Source organism: Brachionichthys hirsutus, chromosome 14 (assembly GCF_040956055.1).
Source record: "Brachionichthys hirsutus isolate HB-005 chromosome 14, CSIRO-AGI_Bhir_v1, whole genome shotgun sequence".
In the NCBI taxonomy this organism is placed as follows: Eukaryota; Metazoa; Chordata; class Actinopteri; order Lophiiformes; family Brachionichthyidae; genus Brachionichthys; species Brachionichthys hirsutus.
In genome coordinates this window covers 7,262,967-7,287,827 of record NC_090910.1, presented here as the reverse complement: position 1 = coordinate 7,287,827, position 24,861 = coordinate 7,262,967, and the positions used below count along the sequence as shown (strand labels likewise).

The 24,861-nt window shown below is 43.5% G+C and overlaps 1 protein-coding gene across 1 annotated transcript in view; it reads right to left on the bottom strand.

The window, feature by feature from the left end:
- Window positions 1-4,783, bottom strand: part of sema5a (sema domain, seven thrombospondin repeats (type 1 and type 1-like), transmembrane domain (TM) and short cytoplasmic domain, (semaphorin) 5A) — a 71,650-nt gene extending 66,867 nt beyond the window's left edge. The window contains exon 1 of the mRNA XM_068747893.1: window positions 4,636-4,783. Within this exon, the coding sequence (XP_068603994.1) occupies window positions 4,636-4,783 (148 nt within the window). The remainder of the gene's footprint in view (window positions 1-4,635) is intronic.
- Between the last annotated feature and the right edge of the window lie 20,078 nt (window positions 4,784-24,861).

Genomic DNA, 24,861 nt, shown 5'->3' with positions numbered 1-24,861 from the left:
ATGCAGGCCTGTGGTTCTGGGCAGCAGAAAGAATGGCAACAATTTGGTCAACTTGATGTGAGGAAATGACTTGGCTGAGCGGTGCAAAAACAAACACCTGCTCAGTTTAAAGTCTCAGCAAAAGGCAAGGTCAGTAAAAACCCGTGCTCAAAGCTTCTACCTATTATATGTTATTCCAAGCAAGAAGGGAAAAGTGCATTTTACAACTAAATGTGCTATGGCTCAAATTACAGTGGCAGTATTGTGGCCCTCGGGGCGCACAAGCAAACCACCATGAAACCACAAATAAGTGTGCAATAAAATATTTAAATCCATTGTGTATTTGGGCGCATACTCCATCGGTTCAAGGGGCAAAGGGGGGGGGGGGGAAGAAATTTCTTTGGTCAAACGTGATATAAAAATGACATGTGGGAGTTTTATTGAAGCAGGACACAAATTCAATATATATGGACAGGCCTGTTCTAATATGGGTAGTCTGCCCTGCATTAAAATAAAACATGGCAGTAACAGAACTGCTTTTGGACATGAATAGGTGATGTTTTGAGCTCTGAAGATCACCGAGGATTTTAAAATCACCCACAAGCGACCCATTTAAATGATCTCTAATACTAGCTGTAGCCTAGTATTTCCCTTTCTGCTATCACTCCCCTCGGTCTGACGATGTGTTTAGGCGTTCAGGGACGATAAAAGACGAGCTCGGCCTGTGGCTGTAAAAGAAGTCTGCCGGGTCCACTCCTCAGAGACGTGGCCCTCGTCCTGGCCTGTGAAGGCATTGTTTACTGCACAGTTTATAACCTCTAAAAGCCTCTGAGGCTACACCCAGCAACACTTGTTAAAGGCAACACTTCATTAATACTGTATATTTCATGGGCTTTACGCTACAGTGGCACTGTTAAAGCTCGGTCAGAAAGTCTTTGCCAAACCATGCGCTTAACCAAGAATAGACTTGGAGTCTTTCCACACTGCGCCTAAAATTGTTGTTTATATTCCAGACATTTACATCTGCTGAGGTTATATGCAGACTTTCTGAGTTCACGTGTCACAGAGCTACTGAACTGAAGAGGCCACGTTCTTTCTGAAACCCTGCATTTCTCAAAACCACCATAGAAAGCAGAAAGTGGTCTTTAGACTATAGCACTATTTCACCACAGTTGCGGATCTGTCAGCCAAATTTTGTTCCCAGTCAGAAAAACCACTTTCCCCAGTGGGGTCAAATCCATGTGAACCACACCCCTCCACAGCCGGGTGAAAATTACACCAAAGAAAGAAACGCTGTCGCTGGAACTCACTCGGGAAAACCTAGACATTAATCTAATGTGCCAAGTTGTAAAGCTTTATTTTTAAATGTTTATCCAGACCAACAACTGTCAGCTGTTTCAATTCATTAGACCATTTAATAATTCTTTCAAGTTATTGTTGCTCCTTCAAGCAATGCTGTATAATGGCAATAAAGGGAGTTCTACTTTATTCTAGTGGGATAATGTGAAAAATGAGTTTCTTCTTCCATGTGGTCAAATTGCTTATTTAGAATGTCTAAAATTATAAAGCAGTCCATCATCTCAAAGTCCTCCTGTTTCAAATGCTGAATATACATATATATATTTAATGCATTATAAATTGCATCCATTTGAAGATCATTCGAAAAATCAATGCGTGATCAAAACAAATAACAGGTTTGTGTGTGTGTGTACACATAAACTTCTATCTATTTCAGCCTATTCTGCATTGACTGACCCATTTAAGTTTTAATTGTAGTGAAAGAAATAAAAAAGTAAGGGCTGTAATTTGGTGCGTCTGACAAACCTTTGTGTACTGTACAACTACAGCAACACAAATATCACAGGGAAGAAAATGATTAATGTGCATCTTAATGAGACCATGAGAATTAGCATCTGCGCCGCAAACATGCTGATTCTCACACAATATGAGAGTAACTAAGATCGGGATGCAAGAAAACAATTAGTAATGATAAAACTTGAGTAAAGAGAAAGTTCTGGTGCATTCGGTCCCTGAATGATGACAATAGAAACTTTTACAAGTCAGCCTTGAAAAGACATCACATGTATAGATGAAGGTGATCAACATCAGGCATGCTGAAGATGCTTCTGCATCATTTCAAGTCAATTAAATGCACAATAATTCCACCTTTAGACAGATAGATGCAGATGTATTGCGTTGACTTGTCACCTCCAGCCTTCTTACCCACCATTTAAACATCCAGTTTCAAATACTGACGATGTGACAGGACGCCATTAAATGTACATCGAGCCTTGAAATACCGCACTGACACCGCCCACAGCTACTGAAGACCGAAACGCTGTCAAAGAATGTACCTCGGGACATTCACGAAAGGTGGAAAAAAACATATCAACATTTTTCATGGCTGATTATTTCTCTGGCAGTCCCAGTAAAAATCTGTCCACAATATGGTTTCTGAATTATACTTCCGGGAATAGGAAGACCTTTTTCATGCTTCGAGCAGCGCAGATGGATTTATTACAAAATGGAATGGGAGCAGACATTTTAGTAACAACCTGGCAAAAGAGAAAACCAAACTGTGTGTGAGCAGCTCGATAGCCCAGAAGGTGTTTTACCAGATTAATTATTGTCAATTATGTTTGTGACAGATGCCTTTTCTCCCTCTGATGCAAACCAAAATTACAAAATACAAATACTGTGAACCTGAAAGTAAACCTGGGCGGAATAAATGTAAACATATCCTTTTTTTTTTTTTATCACTTTAAACTGCCCTTCTAACTTTAATCTCATTCAACGGTTGCAGGTTACTCAGACCAAAGATGCTGAACCAGACAGTGAAGCCTCAAATAAATCCTTTTCTTCTTCTCTTCTATATGTGTTACTGAACCATGTCTAATTGCTTAAAGTAATTGCAACCATTTGTATTTTATTTTATTAATGCTACTATATTTCACTCGGCATTAAGCCTCTGAAGCTTAATGGGCCATTCTGGGACATTATAGAAAACAAACGCATTGACCACTGGCTTCTCTCTGAGCGCCATCATGCAGAAAACACAAGGTGGGAACATATCAAATTAACTGGGCTGTTAGTCTTCATCATTTCACTCAATTGGCACCGATGGAAGAGAGAAACCTCAGCTAACAATGACGTGGCCAAAGCCGTCAGTAAAGCAGCCAAGCGTGTGTGTGTGTGTGTGTGTGTGCGTGCTGATGCTGACTGAGACTCTGAATGCACGTGGCGCTTCGGATCTTCTCGCGAGCCTCGCTCTAGACAGACTGCGATTATCTGACAGGAACTCTGCCGGACCGAAAACAGCTCAATGCCATTTTGCCGTGCCGCAGTGGGCAGACAAGACTGCATCGAGCGCTATTGATATTTTCTTTCGACTACGTTTCGCCGCATTTCATTGCAGTTTAGGCGTTCAATAGCAAATGCAAGGCAACGGATGAGGCAGATGAATTCTGATGCAGAATACTTTGTGTCTAGAAATTGCAGAGCAGTTGTAGTAATTAAAGGCCTAAGAAGTAGGTTGTGGCTGTTTAGTGTCTCAAGGGGAGGAAGGGAAGAACAAAGAGAGAGAAAAGGAGAAGGAGGGTCACGAGAGAGAGGATGGAGAAAGTTTATATAAGTATTCCTGAACCAATGTTCTTCATGCAATATCTGTTTTACATAGTAATGAACCTCAGCCAACGCTTTTATAAAGGGCCCAACTCCCTCCAGGATGCCCCTTATCGTAATGCTGTCACCCATTAGGCTATCTTTTGTCCCCCCCCCCGTCCTGACGTGTTTGAAACCTGCTGCTTGTAACGCCTACAAAAGCTGGAAAAAGATAAATGTATTCTCCTTCTGCTGTCTTCATTTGAGTCAAAGGGAATCAGTAACTATTCACATTCGGTTTCATTTATGTTTTACCGACAACGAAAACACAGAGTTTGAAAAATTTAAACCGTTTTAATACACAAAACGGTTCAGCTGTGTTTGTTTACAGGCCCATCGTCCCCTTTGGTTGTGGATGTATTGCCGCGTCGCAGGAAAAGGTAAAAGAGCCAACGCAGCATCGACATAATGAACGAGTACAGAGCCGAGTATCCTAATCGGGTTAGCCAGACATGCTAATGGCTGTGCCTTGACAACAAATCACAATCTGTTGCCGACAATCCTTTGTTTATTCGTCAATTTAGACTTAAGTCGCGTTTGTAGGGCTTTGATTCACTGTTTCATTTACATAGACAAGTATTGCTACGATGTAACCAAAGATCTTGACTTGTTAATGTTATGCAAAAGACACATTGTGCACTACCCACCAAGTGTTGTTTTTTTTTAAACACACAAGCACTGCACAGTGGTGTTTGATGAATGCATTGCTGCTGAATGTCTTCACAGCAGTTGGGACAAAATAAGCAGGTCTGGACCAGCCAAAACGTGATTCAAATACAGACCAGTGAATTGCAAAGTAAAAAGAATAATTGTCTGTAGTTTCATTAGTTAACAATAAAGATTAAAAAAAGCTTCACATTTGCAAGCATCTCCCAATTAGTCTGTAAACTACTAGTTTAACTACTTCTACAGTTGCACCACACCCAAACATTACAGACTGAACAAAGAAAAGCTCACACACAGCTACAGACGTCGTGTGCTTAACAACAGACCGACCTGACTGTGGGATGAGTGGGTGCTCCGTCTTGTGACAGGGTGATTCGGGCAGCAGCACCGGCCCTCTCCTGCAGGCAACCCATTCAGGCCGCAGGACCAGCATGCACTGCAGCAGCAGCAGTGCATGCTGGGAAGCAGGGCGTCCCATGAGGGGCCTGGGCTTGGGCTCACTTCTCCTCAGGCCTCACAGGCCAAGAGCATTGGAGAGACAGACCTGAAAGGACATTAAGCACAGATTTGAGCTTTGACATGAGACATTACGTCGCATCATAACCCGTCTCGGTAGCGCATCGGCCCAATTAACGAGGATTCACTCTGAGCGATGGAGAGCTTAAAAAATAAATGAGAAACGACGACGAGAAGTGTGTGGATGGGATTCAGAGAAAGTGTTGAGCCACAGCTGCTCCCCCCCCCCATCTACACCCAGAAACCTCTCACCTCTGACACCCGTCGTATGAATAACGCAGAGCTCTACATGAAGTCACACACCTCGTCTGTGTGTGCGTGTGTGCGTCAGCGCATGTACTCGAGTATCTAAACTCATGTGATGATGAAGGCCAGCTGGACGAGTGCCGTCATTCATGTGTTATTCATTCGAGTCTAATGTATCTAGTCAGAGCGATATACGTAAGAGGCCGCACCGCGCTCCACGTGGGGGGGTGATCAAAAGCAATAGCTGTGCTTCAAGTAAAATGTCTATATTCACAATCAAACCCCAAAAGATGCTGAAAATTATTATTATTTCATGCGTACGGAAAATTACATTTTCCCAGATTTCATTGGCTGCAAAATAGTTTTTACAACGCAGATGGGCATGGCTTCGTTTCCCCGTCAAGGTGAATAATGAGCAACCTGTAACAGCTACATTGTTACTTTTTTAATCATTTATATGTTATTACCAAGAAGCATTCCTGGTGTTGACTGTAAACCACGTTTTGAGCAGCATGTGCAGTGGAGTGAATAAAAGTGCAGCAGATCTTAGTCGTAATGCGCCGCTAATGGAAAGCATTTGCTTTGGTACGGCTTTCTCGACAGACAATGCATTCCGTAGCCGAACCAGAGGAGAATGCTGATTATTGTTATTATGTGTGAAATAAGCTTTTCATCTGTTGTCAAGTCAATGATGGGGTGAGGGGGGGGGGGGCGTGCTTCATCGAGCGAGGACAGAACAATCTCCCCTCTGTGACAGAGTTGATTTAGTGTGAATGGTGGGATGCAAATGAGCAAAAAAACCCTATTAATATCATGTTTGCTGCAGGAAGGCAGGGCGATATGAGGGAATCTGCAGGTTGGTAAAAAAGAGAAACAGTAAAGTACCATAAGCTCTCATCAGACAAACCGATCGTCTCTGAAGTACGAATGCTTCGCGCTGAGAGCTTGGAGGGGACGTGGGGTAGAACGTACTGGAAGACGTCTCTATCTTTGCCTGCTTTTCTTAATGCTACGAGAGTGGTGGCTTTATTTAATGTTCTCCTTCGGGGGAAAGTTTACTCTGCCTTTAGTGTGCATGAATAAGCTGTGCGACCTTGATGCCTCCGTGGATTTCGTTCAAAGCTAAGTGAAATGCACAGACAGTTGTTATGTGTGCTTTCCACCCACAGAGTAACATAAAACACCCGTCAGCCATGACAGGGAGAGCGTGTGACAAGCAGTGCCAGTTGCCTCCCTCTTCCTTTTCCCTTTGGTCTTGACGGCTCACACATGCGCGTATGTACACACTCGCAATTCTGCTTTAGTCAAACCTGTCGTTTTACAAGGTTCTTTTCTTTGTCTGCTGGTGTTCCTTGACAGTTTTTAATGTTTTTTCTTCACCAAAAAAAACCATTTTACCTGTTGCTGCCGAGAGCGAGAGCGCCCTCCTCCTCAGATAGTGTCGAGCTACAATTTTGTCCTCCAAGTCTGCACTCAAGGGAAATATTGAATGTTCTGCTGGGGGCACAGGTGAATTTGGACATGCAGGAAATGGGATTTTGATTTGTGCGTGTAAATATGCATGGTCAGGAAGGGCTGTGGTATAGTCTCAAAGCAATCCCTTTCTCATAGAACAAACTAGGAAAGCAGAACACAACTGTCACTAAAACATGAGCATCAAAGTATAAATGTCTCACGGCAACCTGTTAATAGTGGCGGAACGTCACATTGTGTCCGTGCATGCGGTTTTTAAAATTGTAATTAAAAATAAAGTGAAAGTGACATGTTTTTTTGTTTCAAATTTCATTCAAATGCACCTATTTTGGTTATTTTTTTCTGTTCATCTGTAATCAGTGAATCTTAAAATACTTCCCTCTTTATAATTGCATTAAAATAAACTGCGGTAATAAAAACCCATTTCGACAATAAAAATGCATAAAATTCAGATGCTGCTTTAAAGACCCACAGATAACCCCATGTGTTCCCACACAGGCATTATAACTAACGGAGCACGCACAGGAAGCCATGACTTGATTTAAAACCTAACCATTATAGCGTTCACTCCCATGAGGTGATGCTCACTGGATCCCATTTTATCTTTTATCTTCATCTCCACCGACTGGTCCTGTGGGAGAAAACCGGAAGAGCTGCCTGTGCTGTTTGGTGGTCTGAACTCTAAATCATCTCCAGGGCCTTCACTACACCCACCTCCTCCTCCTCCTCCTCCTCCTCCTCCTCATCCTCCTCCTCTTACTTCTGCTCCCAATCCTACTACTTTATTTCACACCTGTGCTAATATGAACACACACACACACACCTGCAGCTCTTTTCATCCACGCCCCAGTGAGAGCACAGAGATCAACACATCAGAATTCCCCCCACTGTTCTGTTATTGGCTGAGGGCTGAAAGGTGATGCTGACGTTTCAGATATGCACAACCATATTTTAACATAATTTTAATACTTTTGGAAATGTAAGCTTCAGTCACCAGTGGTGGCTTTACATTTGCATTTCAAAGAAGAGAAAAGAGGTATGTGAAATAATCCTTTACACAAGAAATGTTCAGTACAATAAATAGGATATAAAATGTAGTATTACAACAGAACTAGAAAAGCGCTCAGAGCACGCAGACCTCCGCCAAGCAGCTCATTCCCCTCCTAACTGGATTTACCCCGTCCACATGGTGATGTGGATCATCATCAAAAGGTTCATCCAGATCCGTCTACTCTAGAACGTTTTGAGTTATCTTGCGAACAGACGGACAGACGACAGACAAATGTCGGCGATTACATAACCTCCTCGGCGGCGGTAATAACCACTAGTTTTTGTTTAAATACTTCAAAGGGTTCTGATCATACTTATCAGTAAAATGATAACCTTTATTGGAGGACTTAATGCAAGATGCAATAGAACATTTTCGACTTGCGATGTCACAACTTATCATAAAGGAGCTTAATTGAAACCTTTACACGGAAATGTTTCACTTACCATGAAAGAATGAGGAATACCACATTTTCAGATTATGTTCACTGTTGCAGGAAATGTATAATTTTGAAACACATTAAAAGAGATAATGTGCATTACCACCAGCAGCCCAGCTTATGTTGTTCCAGAGAAAATGTTAACCACGTCTGCCATTAAACAGCATTTCATCGTGTGGATACGTTCATCATTACTGCATGTAAATACAGGCAGGCAGTGAGTTTGGGGACTTAAATGGCAAATTCTTAATAAATACAAGAAGAATGCAAAGTTCACAAACAGTAAAAACCTGTAAAACTATGTATTTAACTCAATCAAATGTAAAGATAAATGACAAGTCACAAAAAGAGAGTAATCAATTGAAGCCTCCCTGCATTAAGAGCTGCAGGGCAGATCATATAAAGAGCAGCATTGATTTTCCCTGAGGGAGACTTCATGGCGGCGGAATTGCACGATGCATAATAATGAACAGACTGAATGAAACGGCAGCTTTCTATTTGTCACATTGACGCTCACGTATAAATTCATTTGTCAAACGTGAGTGGTGTTCCATCTGTCCAAACACAGTCATGTGGGATGAGATCGGGGTCACAACACAGTGCTGATAGATGATTCGCTCGCCCTCTCTCTCTCTCACTCTATCACCCTCTCCCCAGACAGACAGGACACACACCAGTAAAAACAAGCCAGACTTTTCTTTAGACCACAGCACATGAATTCCATACGGAGCTGCATTTTTTTATATATATATATATAATAGCTGTATGTCCAACGGCGTTATTTGCCGACGAGCTATTTTCAATCGTTGTTGCTATTCTGTATCTTTGCCAAGTTGTTGTCAATTAGACAAAACCTCAATCACAAACATTCTGTGTGTCCATCTCAAAAAAGACAGCTGACTGAACATGAGGCTTACAGACTGATCCAAATTATTGATTGATAGAATAACACAATTAGGACATAGTCAAATTCTCACCGCCACGAGGGGATGATTCAGAAGCTAAATTGTCAGGCTGCCAGACTGAATGACAAAGGAGCGGACAAAATAGCATCCTGGGTGACTGACTGACAGAGACACTGATGAGCAGCCTAAGTGAGTGAATGACTGCTGCGTAAAACACAACATGATTGGCAGGCCAGGCGGCAAACTGGCTCACTTGCCTCCTTTTCCGGCTGTCATGAGGGCTTTGTCAAAGTCCTCAATTTATCTGTCTGCCCCTTTCTGTGTCTTCTCCCTTTCATTGTCCCTCTGCCTCATTGCTTAATGCTCTCAGTCCATTGCAGTCCACTGGGCATCTCACGGCGGCTCAGCAGAGGGTGACAGAGAGAATGGCATCACCATCAGAGGCTCATGGATGCACAGCAAGGCTCTTCTTTGCTTGATGACCCACAATATCAGGTAAAAATGGCCCCCATACGGAGGAATCTTCGACGTTCCACATGAGCGGTGCTGAAAAGGCCCATCGGATCAGATAGCCCGCTTGCTGCAGACGCCTCATCTGAGATGCACAGTTTGCACATGTGTGGCTTGTCTTGTTTCACCTTCACCTTTACACGGTAAAATCACTGGCACTATGGAACATCTTCATCCAGGACAGTACTTGAACTTCCTTTTTTTTTATTGTAATGCATTTGCTCTTATTGTCTCCTACTTCTGACTGCTGCCGGGGGGTAATTACTGAGAGACGTCACGCTTCTTAGAAATACACTGGGACATCGTTTCACAAACAAATCGCTTTACAAACACAAATTTGACAAACACCCATTGCACCAGCTCCTGCGCTCGGCGAGGTTGCTTTGTACACAGCGTTGCTTGCAGCGTTCGTCGTTGTGCTCTCTCTCTCCTTTTTTAAGCACGTGATACGTGTGATGTTTTTTTGTTTTGTTAAATTTACCCTCATTATGGCTCCTAAGAAATTCTGAATTGCGACTGGTAGTGCTGCTAAGAAACATTCTCTATGTTTGACACATAAAAATCCATAAAAAAGGTTTAAAACAAGCTTGTCTGGGCTGGAGAACGGATTAAATGGATTTACATTCATTTAAATGGGGGGGAATTGTCTTGGTTGACAAACATTTTGGGTCACTGAGTCAAAGAACGGATTAAAGTTGCAAACTGAGGTTCTACTTTATGTTAAAAAAAAAAAAGCAGTTCCATGCTCTTTGGTATATTGGAGGACTCTGTACAATATGCATATAATTATTAGGGTTTTTATTTCTTTGTACACATTTCCACATTTCTATACGGTGGTGGAAGAAATTGATCACCAAGAAACGACATATTTGCCGGCACATAATGCAACTCTGAGGCTGAACCCCATTATGTCCAGCAGACAGGTTTGTGCTGGAATAACCGGTGAACCAGTTTAAATACTGGATCAGTTCGTGCGTGTCTGCGTGCAGACTTGAGGCCGCCCGCCTTGCATTTCGAGACCAGAACTGTGCTGTTCTGTGTAAACGGTGCTCTCAGCATATGGAGGGAAAGGACACAGTCGATAAGGAACGGCACAAGAGCAGCTTCTCTTGTGGTTGTCTGAAAGCAAGGCGAGTACTCCTACTCAAAGTTTGTCTCACAAAACTTGCGATAAAACTTTTAGGAGTAAACAGACTTGAAGTGAATTGAAGAAAATGTCCCCCCTCCTCTTTCTCCTGAGTAATTGTTGAACACAGCCATAAGGCTCCCTGGTATTCTTTCAGTGTTTCCACACTACATGCTGAAAAACACAATGAATCTCAAACACACCAAAGTCTGTGTGGACTGAAATGAAAAGGCTATTTTCGACTAACCCTGATGAGTCTCCCGACCACAACCATAGCTTTGGTACCAGCTAAATCTAGGACATATATCACATACATTTGCCACAGAAACACACACACACACTCTCTCTCTACTGTATTCCTTAAAAACAAACCCAGCAATTTAATCCGAGTCCCACCCTAAATCTCCAGATTCCCAAATCCTGCTGTTATTTTTACTCAGCTCTGACATTCACGCTGATGCATTACCGAATGTCTGCACGCAGTCTTTGGGAGGACCTGCAGGAAAGGTTTCAGCAGCAGGCGAGATGTGGCGGTGAAAGGTGACATCATGACAGAAAAGATGTCAACAAATGTGTGTGAGAGAGAGAGAGCTCTCAGAGCTTCTAGATCACCGGCATGACCTGGTCGTGTTGAGCTGCCTCGGTGGTCGCTGGAAGTAGATGAACGTATGACTGTGACTTGAAACTATTGCAGAAAACCTGGCAGAGCCTTTGTATTGAAAATTGTTCATTGTAAATGTAGGTCAAGGTCAGTCGGGACTTGCAGCCCACACACAGCTGACTTCAGACATTTAATCCTTTCTGAAGGGAACTATGAAAACAGATAAAGGTATTAAAGTTTATCGCTTATTAAAGGCAAAGTTTGCCATCTTTGTAAGAATTCGCAATTGCTTTGTTTGCTAAGAGTTAGATGAAGATTAATTCATCTTTCAAGCCCATGTCAGGAATAAGAATTTATCACCAGAAGCCACATTATCTGAGCACAAAGACTGGAAATGTGTCGGGGGGGGGATTTTAAAATGATTTAAAATGATGGCAAATATATATAAGATCGAAACTTTGCTGTAAAGTTTCTATTAAAAAAAAAAGTCCCTGAACCAATAAACCAAGCGAGAAGCAGCACAGAACCTCATCCAGATCCGTGGACGCAGCATGCTCTGCAGTAAACACTATTCCACAAGCCCCAGCTCTACCGCTATGGCAAGACTGCTGCTGAGAAACGTCTGTTTCATAATGTCAACTCGTAAAAGAAATAAAAAAAACCCTCCTGTGGCTGACCCAAGCGCTGATGGACTGTTGAGACAGCTCTCCCTGTGAACTGAGCTTTCATGACACTGAGAGCGGCTCAGACAGATGCCTGAGGGCCCGGACCGTGTGTCACAACTGCTGTACGTGTCAAGAAAGCGCAGTTTACAGGGGGGGGGAATTGTCACGGCAAGCTTGGAGGTCTGGTGTGGCTTAATTCTCAGAGAACTATGTCTCACTGGGAGTCGGTATTTCCATACGAACCGCAGCAAGGTGGTACAAAGTCGACACTCTGACAGGAAACAAATGTGTGAGGTTGCTTTTCCTGACGTGAAGTTCACAGCGCTCCTTCAAGCACAAAATGTAAGCGCTAAAGATTATCATGAAGTCTAAAATATCCACCCGTCCAGCGTGGGGAAGATCAGAGCGATCCCCTCATTGAAGTTTTTTATAAGAATTTTCAGTCTTTTTTCCAGCATTTATTTTTTCTGGATAGAATTTTGGCATCAAAGATTTCTTGCACCTCGAAGGCTTTGTTCTCTGAGTGCTGAGTTAGTGGGGGGGATCCACATGAGAGGGCCAGTGTTATCTGACGACTGATGAAGACGTGCTGGAGCTACGCACAGTAAACCCATGGCTCTTCACACGCGCACGGGTTCATGGGGTTGCAAGGAGCATAAAGCCCACCAGCTGAGGGATGGTGACATTTTTAAAACTTTAATTACATGCTTCGCTAACGGGTAGCACCCAGTCTCCCTTGGTGCAACATTAGACTATCAGAGTGTACAGCTGTACAAGACACGAGCCTAAAACTGACAAACACTGAAGGGAAGAAGTAAAGCGAGGGCACTAGAGAGACCGCCTGCTAACAACAGGCCCGGCTCATTGATCTATACCTTCAAAATGGCAGAGAAGCATCTTACAGGGGAATTAAATGCAACCGTGGCCCTAACCAGACTCTAAATTAAAAGGAAATTACATTCATCCAAGGGTAAATTCCTCCTCTTCAGCTGAGATCACGAGGGCAGCAAGGAGAGACTTTTCTTTCTTTATGCTCTGAACTTTGGAATCATCCAATTACCTATATCGTAATCAATCATATCAGCTTTAGCGGTGACAGGATATAACAGGGGGAATGATGGATGAAATCTCTTAAAGAGAGATTCCACTGCCGGGGAGGTCGGCCCTCTTTGGTTACAGCAGCAGAAAAGCCTTTTTACTGCTCGTTGGTTCTCCAACAGTAGATGCAGGAAAAAAGTGCATTTACTCTGATACTGCAGGATTATTAAGAATTAAAATGTATTTCCTGTTCGGGAGATTACAGCTAATGAGGTAATGTAATGTGCAAGATAAGGGATGACTTTATTTTCAGTCAGCAAAAGGTATCAGATTTCATTGCGGTATCTTTATCCGTCTTTAGTCCCAAGCAGTCACTGAATGACAGGGGAGCCAGGAGAAAAGCACTTTTTCATCAATCTTACAACCTGTTTTTAAACCAACATATTCAAGATCGCAAGCCGAATGGGCTGCCAAACTACAGCTCAGAAATTATACGCCTGCAAAACAATAACAACCGCCTCTTTGGCACGAAGCAACCGAAAATATACACACATGAGAAGTCAAACATGCAGGGAGGGAGCAACAAGAAAGCTTCCTTGAGATAAGTCATCTTACTGTATCTGGGAAAAATGTGACAGGGTTAGTAAATTAGCTCTTGGCTCCACTGGAACCAATTAATTGCTGTGTGTGTGAGTGTGTGTGTGTGTGTGTCTGTTGAGTAGCATGGCCCACTCAGCCTGTAATTTGTCCCTTTAACACCAGAGACAAAGTCACAACGTTAATGAGATGAGAGTGTTAGATTTGGTTAATGGCAGCTGTTTGCATCAGAAGTCTGTGTGTGTGTGTGTGTGTGTGTGTGCGTGTGTGTGTGTGTGTGTGTGTGTCCATCTTGCAGAACATGTCTTCAAGGGGTAAAAGTGGAACAACAGAGAAGAGGTGTCGGAGACAGCGCCTGCAGGCATCCGATGTCACCGTGTGTCTCCTCGACCAAGTAAACAGACGTCGGCTCGTCTACGTCTTTCTCCCTCTCTTTCTTATTCCGCATGCTCATGAGTCTGAAAGATTGTGTTTCACAGAGAGCTAAAGGGGCGAGTCCACTCTGACAGATCCCCCCCCCCAAATAGAGACACCTGAGACTTTCTGAACAGACCAGCGCACCTTAGCCTGAGGCAACTTTGCATCTCTGGATTTATTGAGGCCATGTGAAAGTTAAAACTTCACAAAACCTACCAGATGTATTGCTAACATGATTTGTCTCTGCCTCCTTATTCATGTTCACTTCTGCAGGCAGCAGGGCCTAAGGCTCACGCCTCTAATTGGGCCTTTGATTCCCAGTCCAGAAGTCCAGAAGAGGATTTAATTAGTCACTCGCACAATTAGTGAAGACGAAATTTGATATGTATTGAGCCCAAATTTACATGCATGGTATTATATGTGTAATACTTCTGTAAATGGTAAATGGTAGAAACAAGTAAGTCATGTAATCTACCCAAATAACCACAACAACAGAATGTTTTAATCGAGAACGGGTATTCAATTTTTTTTTTTCCACTGTGAATATATTTACTTCATTGGTGCATCTTCTGTGGTTCCATTTGAATAAAGTCAGCAGCAACTCTGGTGGTCATAGGACGCACACATTAAAACTTTCTGGTTAATAAGCTTACTTTCATCCAGTGAGGATGGAAGTGAATAAATCAAATGATTTGTGCTGGACCTTTGAAATCAACACATTAAAGAGCCGAGCTTTTAACATCCGGACTCAGTGATTAGGAATCTGCTGGGAGGCAGTAATTACGCTTCCTTTGTGTGGAGGCCAAACTGTTTTTCAAGATGCATAACAGCCTCTCACAACATTGTCTTGGATGGGGGGGGGATAAAAAACAAGTAGGGGTAAAGGTTGCAATCACAAATATTCATAGATGGGGAGACAGCCATCTTTAGTTGTATCAAGATATCACAGTTGTTGTATTTTAGGGGAACTATAATGCTAGTCCTACTTACAATTCACAAAGTGGTAAAAAAAAAAAAAACAGCAGATTTTATTCTCTATAACCTCTAAATATAGTACACAAACTCTACTTCATGACATCAGCTGGCTTATTATCCTTAATACTATCCTCCTGAGTGCAGCATGAATATTCACCACTCTATATATAAAAAGCCACTGACAGTTTTAGCAACGCTACGCTAAACCTAACTCACACAAGTCAACGCAACGGTGCTACTGCAAATTATAAATAGCGCCATCGCTATCTACATCAGTAACATCAGTACATACTGAAGTTCAAAGTCTTAATGGTCAAGACGGCCTTCGGCGCTCGCTCCTTAACCGCTGTGACAAACCGTTCTCTGAAGGTCGTTGTCTTCTGTAGGGGTCAATTGGAAGGTCAAAAAGAAGAAACGAGTCAGATCACAAACTGACAGCGTGTCAAAGGTGACGTAGCGTTTAAATGAACGATTTCCACCTCGTGGGTATGTAGAAAAGAAAGTTAACCAAGTTAAAGGTTATCTTCTAACAGCGGTGTCAAACGGAAATTTACGCAGGAATCCATAATGTTCCGATTACGTGAAGCAATTTTACGGCCGCGTGGAGGGGGGCGGTGCATTTGAGGAGCCGCCACACTTTGCAGTCAAGGACAGGATGGAGGGCAGGCGCAGAATGTTTAAGGGACATAAAAAGAAAATTGAAGCTAAAGCAGATTTTCTGTAGGTGTCACTATTGATGCTGATCCCTCCAGGCGTCACGCTATACGCGGTCACTAACCGGGCCTCGCTATAGTGTTTCCACCCCGTCTCGTTCGCAGATCAATGACACTTTTCCCACCTTTAAAGTTGAGGCAGAAGCTGTGAGCCGCACAGTAAATCCACTCTGCCAAATCATCGACATGCCAACAGTCGATGGAGAGGGAGGAGGCTCGAATATGAGGGTGGCTAAGACGAGATCACAGTCGTGCAGAAGAAATAAAAGACACACAAATGGCTTTGAGGAATTACCTTTTAAAACTGGAGGGCGCAGTTGATCTGCTGTATCAGTATCGGATTTTGACCGCACGACAAAGCCGCATTAAATTCCATCATTGGTTGTGCTCTGTTTATTTGCAGTGCAAGCAATTTTTCTGTAATGAAGTGCCGCTGATACTAAATCATCACTTCCTGAATATGTGTCAACAATGAATGCATTTTAATGTGAAAATAGCTGCAGGCCTTTGTTGTGTGAAAATGAACAAGCTGACAGTGTAATTTATAGTAATCTAAAATTAACGGGTTTGCCTCTCCGGTTTTCCTAAAAGTATAATTTCATTTTGTCGTAAAGTGAAGTTGTGGTTGTCTCGGCTTACAAAGACTGACGATCATATTAACGACAGACTTTTAGCAACAATATTAAAACAGACAAATGGTGGAGCACACAAGAAGAAAACCACTTGATGTGGAAATGACAATAGATTGGCCTGACAACGATGTATTCGGCAGGGGCGAGTGAAATATCTTGCTCGAGGGCACAACGGTAGTGTCAATTGGCAGCTTTCAAGTCCATCGCCGTGCACTAGATTTGACACAGGATAACTTTGACCTGTTGGTTGTACTACCTTGTACTAAAACCAGCAGGATGCATCCTCTGGGTACCTTGAACGGCTGCTGCGGTTTCCTCAGCAGTCCCTGCAGAAGAAGCAGAATGACTCTATAATTCCTTGAGCCGCTTCTGCTGTACTTTCGGCTTGTCCCCTGAGGGGTCGCCACAGCAAATCAACCTTCTCCACTTCACCCTGTCCTTTGCATCGTCCTCCCCAACACCAGCCTCTCTCATGTCCTCCCTCACTATGTCCATGTATCTTCTCCTGGGTCGACCTCTAGCCTTGTTCCCTCGCAGTTCCATCCTCAGCATCCTTCTACCCATATAGTCCCTATCTCTCCTCTGGACATGTCCAAACCATCAAAGTCTGGCTTCTCTGACCTTATCTCCAAAGCGTCTAACCTTCACTGTCCCTTTTATTGTGTCCCATAAAAGAAATATGCATTTTGAACAATATTTGATTGTATTTATTTGTTTGCCAGTTGTAATTCTTGCCACTTTATAGCCTTTACTTCAGTGGATAATTTTCAGTTTTTTAAATAATATTTAAAGTCTACCTCTGCTGACCTAAATAAATGTAATGCAAAACAATGCTAAATTGCACACCAACTACCTTGCAAGCACACGAACACGCAACACAGCCTTCAAACAACAGTGCTACTTTCAGCTGACGTCAAAGCTGCCTTCCCTTCAGGGCTCCATTTGACTAACAGCTCTTAAAATTCTAAAATGTCACTGTGCTCAAAAAACACTACCAACACTAAACGTGTGCGCGCTCAAATTGATCTAAAATGAACCGAGCAACAAACAAAAATCACTTTGACAATGTGTCATCACTTCCATCATAAAAACTGAAAGAAGTAAGGGCCAAGAAAGGTGGCCATGAAAACGATGTGTTGGGACAAATCACATATCCAAATGTTACATTTTCATCTGTGTAAGTCGTCAAAAAAAACAAAATAAGCAAAAAGGCCACCGTTCTACCTTGTAGAAAGGCGGGTGGTTGGTCTATAATTGTTCAAAGAATGCATGTGTCAGCAGATATAGGAGCAGGTGTGTGTGTGTGTGTGTGTGTGTGTGTGTAAACATGCTGAGCAGCTTCAGGCTTCATGTTGGCGTTTAATGAGTTTTGTAGGTGAAACTGCAAAGTTTCCGGGACACAAACTGCGATTGGGTCAGTATTAACTCTCTGAGCCTCCATGTCTGCAGGACACGTTACTCACGTTACTGATTAGGCAGGAATGAGTCAGGCGCTTTGAACCCCCAAACTCATAAATGAAAGCGCGCCAAAGGACAAAATGTCACGAAGACGTACCCAAAAAAGGGGTTTATAGCTTTCCTCTCTTTTACTCTTTCAGTACACACACACACACACACACACACACACACACGGCCACATCTCCTCCCAAAACGACAATAGGATACCGTCCAATCAGCAGCATCGGCTCGATCAACCACCCCGACAGATGAAGAGACACATGCGGTGGTGTGGCATGTGTGTGTCTATAGCTCTGTGACAGGTCTAATTTAAGCTCACTTGCTAAATATGCAGCACCGTGCTGCTCTGCCCCTCAGAACGCCGTTCTGTGACACTTCTGATGGCTCAACATCAAAGCGGAACTTCATGGCTGTAAACTACAATATATTCATTCACTTTCTATGTTCAGGCCCATTTCATTTTGCTGCAGAGATGAAACAAGTTATCTCGGCCAGAAAACTTACTTGACACATAGTAATTTATAAATACCATCCAATGTACTCATGATGACTGTCACAGGTTGTGGTCGTGGTTAACCCCCCGCCCCCCCTCATTGCTGTAAATCTCCAGGAGGTCATCACAAGAATGCCGGGTGCGTTTAATGTGTGCTCCCGACTGCTGTTGAAGCACCGGCCCTGAGGTACACCTGGGCTTGATTGTAGGCTGAAAACAGATGTTCCTGCATGTATGTGTGTTTACCTGTGTTGTGGGGTGTGTTCGGCAGGTCAGAACCATGTGTGCATAAAGTGTGTGTTCACAGCTGTCTTTCTAACCCAAACGCATCTATTACTGCTCAGATGCCTTTATGAGCGAGTGGAAGTGAACCTGACCCACTCGTGTCGGTTTTTGTTCATTTGCCTCGTGTTTATTTTGTTGTTCACACTTTTCCCAGAGTTGTGAGCAGCTGCCGATATGCAGTTTGTAGTCTCTTCCTCCATGCATGGATATTATGGATGTGTCATGGGACAAATTGTTTATATATATATATATATATCCTCATATCACTGAACACATTCCCAATTTAAAAAAGCAGACAAAGGAAGCAAACTCTCCTGCTATTTTTAGTCCCGTAGCAGAACCAAAAATCCAAAAGTGCATTCTCACATAGTTGCTTTGACTTGTGCTGCTTGGATGCTTGTAGCCGGTGTACAAAGTCACAACAAATTTAGGTGTGTACGTGCATGACGATACCATAGCTGAGCTGTGATTTATGCTCCACCAACTTCATCTGGATTCCTGCATATATTAAATTTGCTGCCTCTTCTATTTTTATTTCAAGTGAATGTATGTGAATATATATATATATACATATATATATATATATATATATTCACACCCTTGCGTGAATATAAACATGCATGAGAGCAAATGGAGGGAATTATTAAAAGAGAAATTTAGATGGAAGTCGTTCAGGTGCATTTCACAGGGAGGAAACGATGGATTGGAAATGTGTGGCTTTAATATGTCGAGAGGCTGCGACTTGCATGAATAACAAGCACCACATGCCATAAAACTACGATTCCTCACAATTCCTCAATCCCCAGCGTGTAAGCTATGTGTCAGGAGAGCAGTCCCACAGCGGTGGCCAGGCACAGCTGGAAAAGCAACAATTCTCCCTTCATTTTATTTAAACCACGAGAGAGCGGAAACAGCGGTATTCCTGCACGGCCTTCAACAGGAGCCACAGCTCCAGGTGCAACACAGTGGAGGTCTGTTTAACATCCTTCTAATCCAATCACACATCTCTTTCGTTTCTTAGTCCACAAGCATTTAATATTTAAATTACAATCACATCATCCATCGTGATGCAAAACATGAACAGAATCGGAGCCATTTCAAAATAAAGGCAGACTTTAATAAAGCTGCTCCACCAGAAGCTAACCGTAACAACCAGGGGTTGCTTTAAAACAAAACAGGCCGGGGTAGGAAGATGAAATTGGGTGAGATGGAGCTTAAATTCCTCTGGCTTGTTTTTTTATACGGGCTTATGAAACAAACGACTGTTATAGTAAAGGGGAAATTGACTGTAAAATCCCATCCTCCCTCTATCACACCCCTCAGACTGGAGAAAATCTGGGAGTAAAGGTTCAATAAAAAAAACGGCAGCTTGTAAATAAACATAAACAACGCTAGGTGTAAATGAGCCTAACAGGAGTAAAAAGAAGAAAAAAAGGTGGGTTAGTTCTCTCTACAACTGTGAGAGTGGGTGTCTGCATCGTGGGACCATGTCTGGAGGTGATAAAGCAGCAGAGAGCACATAAATAATGACTTAATGATCTCCTCCACCCTTTGCTGTAATGATGACGATGGCGTTTTCCAAGCTAGGGCGCTGGTTGGGGGGGGGGGGGGGGAAGCAATCCACATGTGGCCTCCAGGTGCGCTCAACTCCATCTCTGTTACTTCTTAACCTCGCCGCTCCAAAAGGCCGCTTTCACTTTGTCCGACTTTTGTTATCCCACCATCGCATCCATCCAGAAATATATTCATTCCCGCTGAACATTCATCTTGTAGAAGAAGAAAAAAATGTCTCTAACATGTGCAAGCTTTCTGCTCTCGAGAGAATAACGCAGCTCGATCTACATTAATCAACCAGTCAAGTTCCATTGTTATGTAATTTAACAGTGTGTGTGTGTGTAGATCTGGATTAAAAACAGGCAATTCAAAGTGGCAGAATGTGTGACAAAATGCATAATTACATATGCAGTTAAATTATAGTCGAACCACCGGGGGAGAAACATCAGCGTGATTTGCGTCATTGTTTCTGTAGGTATGTTCCATAGCTGCAAACTACGTAACCCGACACTGCAATTAACACCACTCACCTGCTTCCCGGTAATCACACTCCAGGGCTAAATACGGAGGCAGATGGTTCATGTTCAAACATTTTAGCCCTTTCAGCTAAAGATATTTTCATCACTTTTCCAGCTACTGAAAAGTACATTTGACTCAGGAGTCTGGATGTCAGAGAAATAGGACAACTGAGAAGCATTGTTGGGTGGCATTCAATGACGAAATCAAGTGAGGGTGACAATTCAGGATGCTTTATTTGATCTCCAGCTATACACCGGTACAGACACGAAAAAGAACAAGAACAATCTTAAGAGGCTCGCATCATCCGAGTGTAAGCAGCCTGGCGGTATAAAGCGGGAGTTTCCTCCTCAGATTTTGTCTGCTTTTCTGAAGTCAATAAAAAGATGTCAGGCCTGCAGGAAAGAATCCCCCTTTGCCCTCGACCGCTGCAGAGGAACGAGTACTTTTCTATCCAGAGTGTCTTTGGGGAACAGTGAGGAGCACAGAATAGATCAGGGTGCTGCAGGGGCCTTTGCTTCAGAAGTGCAAAGGTCTATTTTTAATGACAACAAGAGCACGGCAACAAAGTGTTGTGATCGGGAAAGTCCAGAGGAGATTTATCCTCTGCATAGGAGGATCCTGTCTTAAGTCCTGCAGCAGCTTGAGTGAAAAACAACTGTGAAGATTTCCTGCAACAGAATCCACTTTTTTTATTGATTTGACTGAACTGGTCGTCATTATGAAAGTGATTCCGGTTAGCCTGCTGCTGCTAGTCGGTGAGAGCGCACGTTTTCATCGCCTCTCGTGACGATACTCGGCAAGATTAAACCCTTGAAAATTGTATATATATATATATATAGACAATTAGAATGAACCGCTTGCTGCACCTACAGACGCTGTGTATCTTATTGATGACGGGGTGAGGGTCAAGGTCGTGCCTGGTCCAACAGAGTCTTTGAGAAACTGGAGCCTTTGCTTTCAGTTACCGTGCCGACCCTCTGGAGGCCTGACTCGTGCACCTGAGAGAGGAGCTGGAAGAAGCAGCTATTAATACCCTTCATATTCACACACAGACACAAACAGGATTTTCTCGGTCCACTTCATACGTCCTTGAATGTGGTTTTTTTCCGCACACATGTACTTTATTTGTTCTGGAGTATTCCGTCTTCACGAGACCAGAGGAAGTACCGGTAAATCCCAGGGAATCTTTAACAAATCCTTTTGATTCCCAGAACGGCAAATAAAGCGCAGGCAGAGAGAGACTCGCTGAACGTAACGCACTTCTCAGGGGAGTTCGGTAACACAATAGAGCCCGAGCAGAAGAAAAGAGACTCTCTCTTGTTTCATGACCAGCATCGTCAGACCGCTGTCAGAGCCAACCAACACTGCATGGAATAAAAAGATACTCCCGGCAATGCCTCGAGAATTACTCCATCGTCTTTTACAGCAACTGATATCCTAATCACCGAAAGACAGCACCTGGCTAGACTTTTAATAGACACAATGCGCCAAAACAAATGATCCACTAGACGCCAAACTCTCAATCGTGTGCAACAGCATTCACCTCCTAATGAGCGGTTCTTCTTGTGCTCAGAGAGCTCAACCTGCAATCGACAAAATAATGTGTTCACGGCTGGCCGATAGCCAGGCGGGCAGGCCCGGCTTCTAACTGAGGGTTCATTCTCCTCGACAGTTTGTTCAAGAGAGAATGAAATGTTCCCCAGGAATAATAAGTTTTTGTTATTCTGTGTCCGTGCTTCCGAGCAGACCACACAGCCGCCGCGTGGTTTCACCCCCAGAACAGACTGCACATTCACATTTACGCCTGACACACACACACACACACACACACACACACACACAGGTAAAAGGCATAACTCATGAGGGTCTACTGTCTGGAGTGCATGTGGCGCTCGCAGGCAAGGTTTTGGGAAACAATACAGTTGGTGTGCGTGAAGGAGCGCTCGGCGGTCAGGGCCAGGTGACTGGGAGCTCTTAATCACGTTTCAGTTTATGCTTCAATTTGATTTCAAGGACATTTGACTGGTTTCTTTCGTACAAGGAGGTCAACAATTCTAATAACAGTAATAATCCTACTTAAAACACATTTGCTTCATAGAGACGCACCTGTAGTCTTAATGCCCTCTGAAACCCCCCCTACGCCATTTCCAGTAAAGATCCTGCATTTAGAATCATTTAAATAGCACATTATGGGCAAACAATTTAGTAAAGTGGAAGAGGTTCTCTTGCAGAAAAAGGACTCCCATATGACTATTTCTGACATCATTGTATTTGTAAAAATAATGCAGCAGTGTATCAGTTGCATATTTGGAAATGTTAAATAGCGTGACTGACAAAAACCAGTGAAAACATGTGCAGTTTAGAAAGCTGAAGGTGACTCAGACGAGCACATCTACAGTTCGGAGAGATTTTAGTGCATGAAAAAACGGAAACTGTTGAAAAGGTCCACTTCATCCTCTCGTGCAAAGCTCACCTTAATCCTAATTTTCCACTCATTTAGTTTCCTTTTATCACCTCTCTCGCTGCCTGCTTTTCTCTTTCATGTCTCGTCTCATCCTGCCTGTGTCTCTGTCCGTCCCTCTCGGAGGACTTCTAACTCTGCCAGCTGAATCCTGCAGACAGATGCATCCAGGCTAAACCCCCGTCTCTGGAGAGAAGCTCTTACTTGTACTGTACAGTATATGAAACAACTTCCGCTCAAACCGCTGGGCCTACCCGTCTGCTCGTCAATCCAGGTATCAACCCTTCTGTCTCCATGTGATTCCTCTTCCTTTTTTCTTTTGCCCTTTTCTTTCTTAAAAGCAGGCACTTCCCCTCTTTGTCTGGGGAAACTTGAGTTCTTATCTTTGTACCTCCCCTCTAATCTACATCTGTATCTCTCTTCTGTTCCCATTCTTCCTGCACAGCTGAACTACACGCAATGTGTGACGCTTTATCTTTCCGATGCCATCGCAAACTTTTATACAAGGCTGGATAAAAACAATACACCGCACGCTAGAATTTCTCGTCCTCCTGCTGAGGAAAGTATTCCTTTGATAATTTAAACGTTCTCTTCCTTCGAGGATGTGGCCGAAAGATTAGCCCTTTCGTCATGTTTTCAAAAGTCGAGATAAATGTTTTCATTTGCTGGAGATGAAAGGATCTTCCATATTTCTGTCCTCTCGCTGATCCAATTACAGCCTCTCTGGCAGTTTGCAGTGGTGCGATAGATGCAAATCACACAGTTCTCAACGTGCGATATCAAAACGGCTTCTTAACGTGTGATGATATGCTCTGCGGAGATAACACGAGGAAGAGCGTCCCGCGGACGAGAAGAAAACGGAGCACCCATCAAAGATTTCAGCTTTGGATGTAAAAGCACATGCATGGCAAACACGACATGACATGACACAAACAGCCGTGCGAAACCACGCATCCAGGCCTCTGCTTTAGTGACTATACAAAGCGGCCTGTCAAATTCTCTCACCTCAGACGTGCGAGTCGCGGCCTGAGAAGAGAAGAATCTCCTGCAACAGAGAAACGTACGGGCTGAGAGCAGCCATCAGACGATCCTCTCAGTCATACTTCAAAGTCATTCATCTCCCGCAGAAAGACAGCTGGGTGATGGCCCAAAGAGGGGGGGGGGGGGTCTCTCTCTCACTGTGTGTTTGGCGACAACTCATGACTCATTTCACCCTTCAAATGGCCCTGTGGTGCTCCATCAGTCAATAAACAAAGACCAGCAGAGCCTCTCTGCTCTTTCTTTCACGATGTGCCGTTTTCTTTTCACCCCCCCCCACCCCTCTCTTTACACTGCACCCCTCTCACGTCCTCGACACATCCGGGCGGGTGCTCTACCTCGTTTTGGCGCCTGTGAAAGTGAAACAAACTCCAAACTTAGACGACTTCACAATAGTCGACAGACGTTTGGATCCATCTCTGTTTAACCTTTCAAACATCCACTTGGTTTGATCCTCAGTGTGGGAGCGGGGGGGGGGGATTACTTAATCGTGACCCAAATAGAATCTCCCTCTTCTTCTGGCACTGGGCCGGTGGTCAAAATACACATTCCTCTGCTCCATCATCTGGGTTTGAGGTTGTAGCGGAGAGCGGGACGGCGCTAATGTAGCGACGCTAATTCTCTTTGACGTGTGGACATGAAACTGGATGTTTTAGTCAAAACCACAGACATTCACTCTTGGATTTCACCAGCGGCAATAAAAGTGCATCCAGGATCATGTGCACTGTCGCTCGCCTATGCTTCCCTGCCAGCCAAAATCATTTCCTGCACCTGCTCCCGTCTTCCGTTTCCACAGTTTAGCGTGCACGTGCTACGAGGTCTGATCACAGTCGCTGCGCGTTTGCTT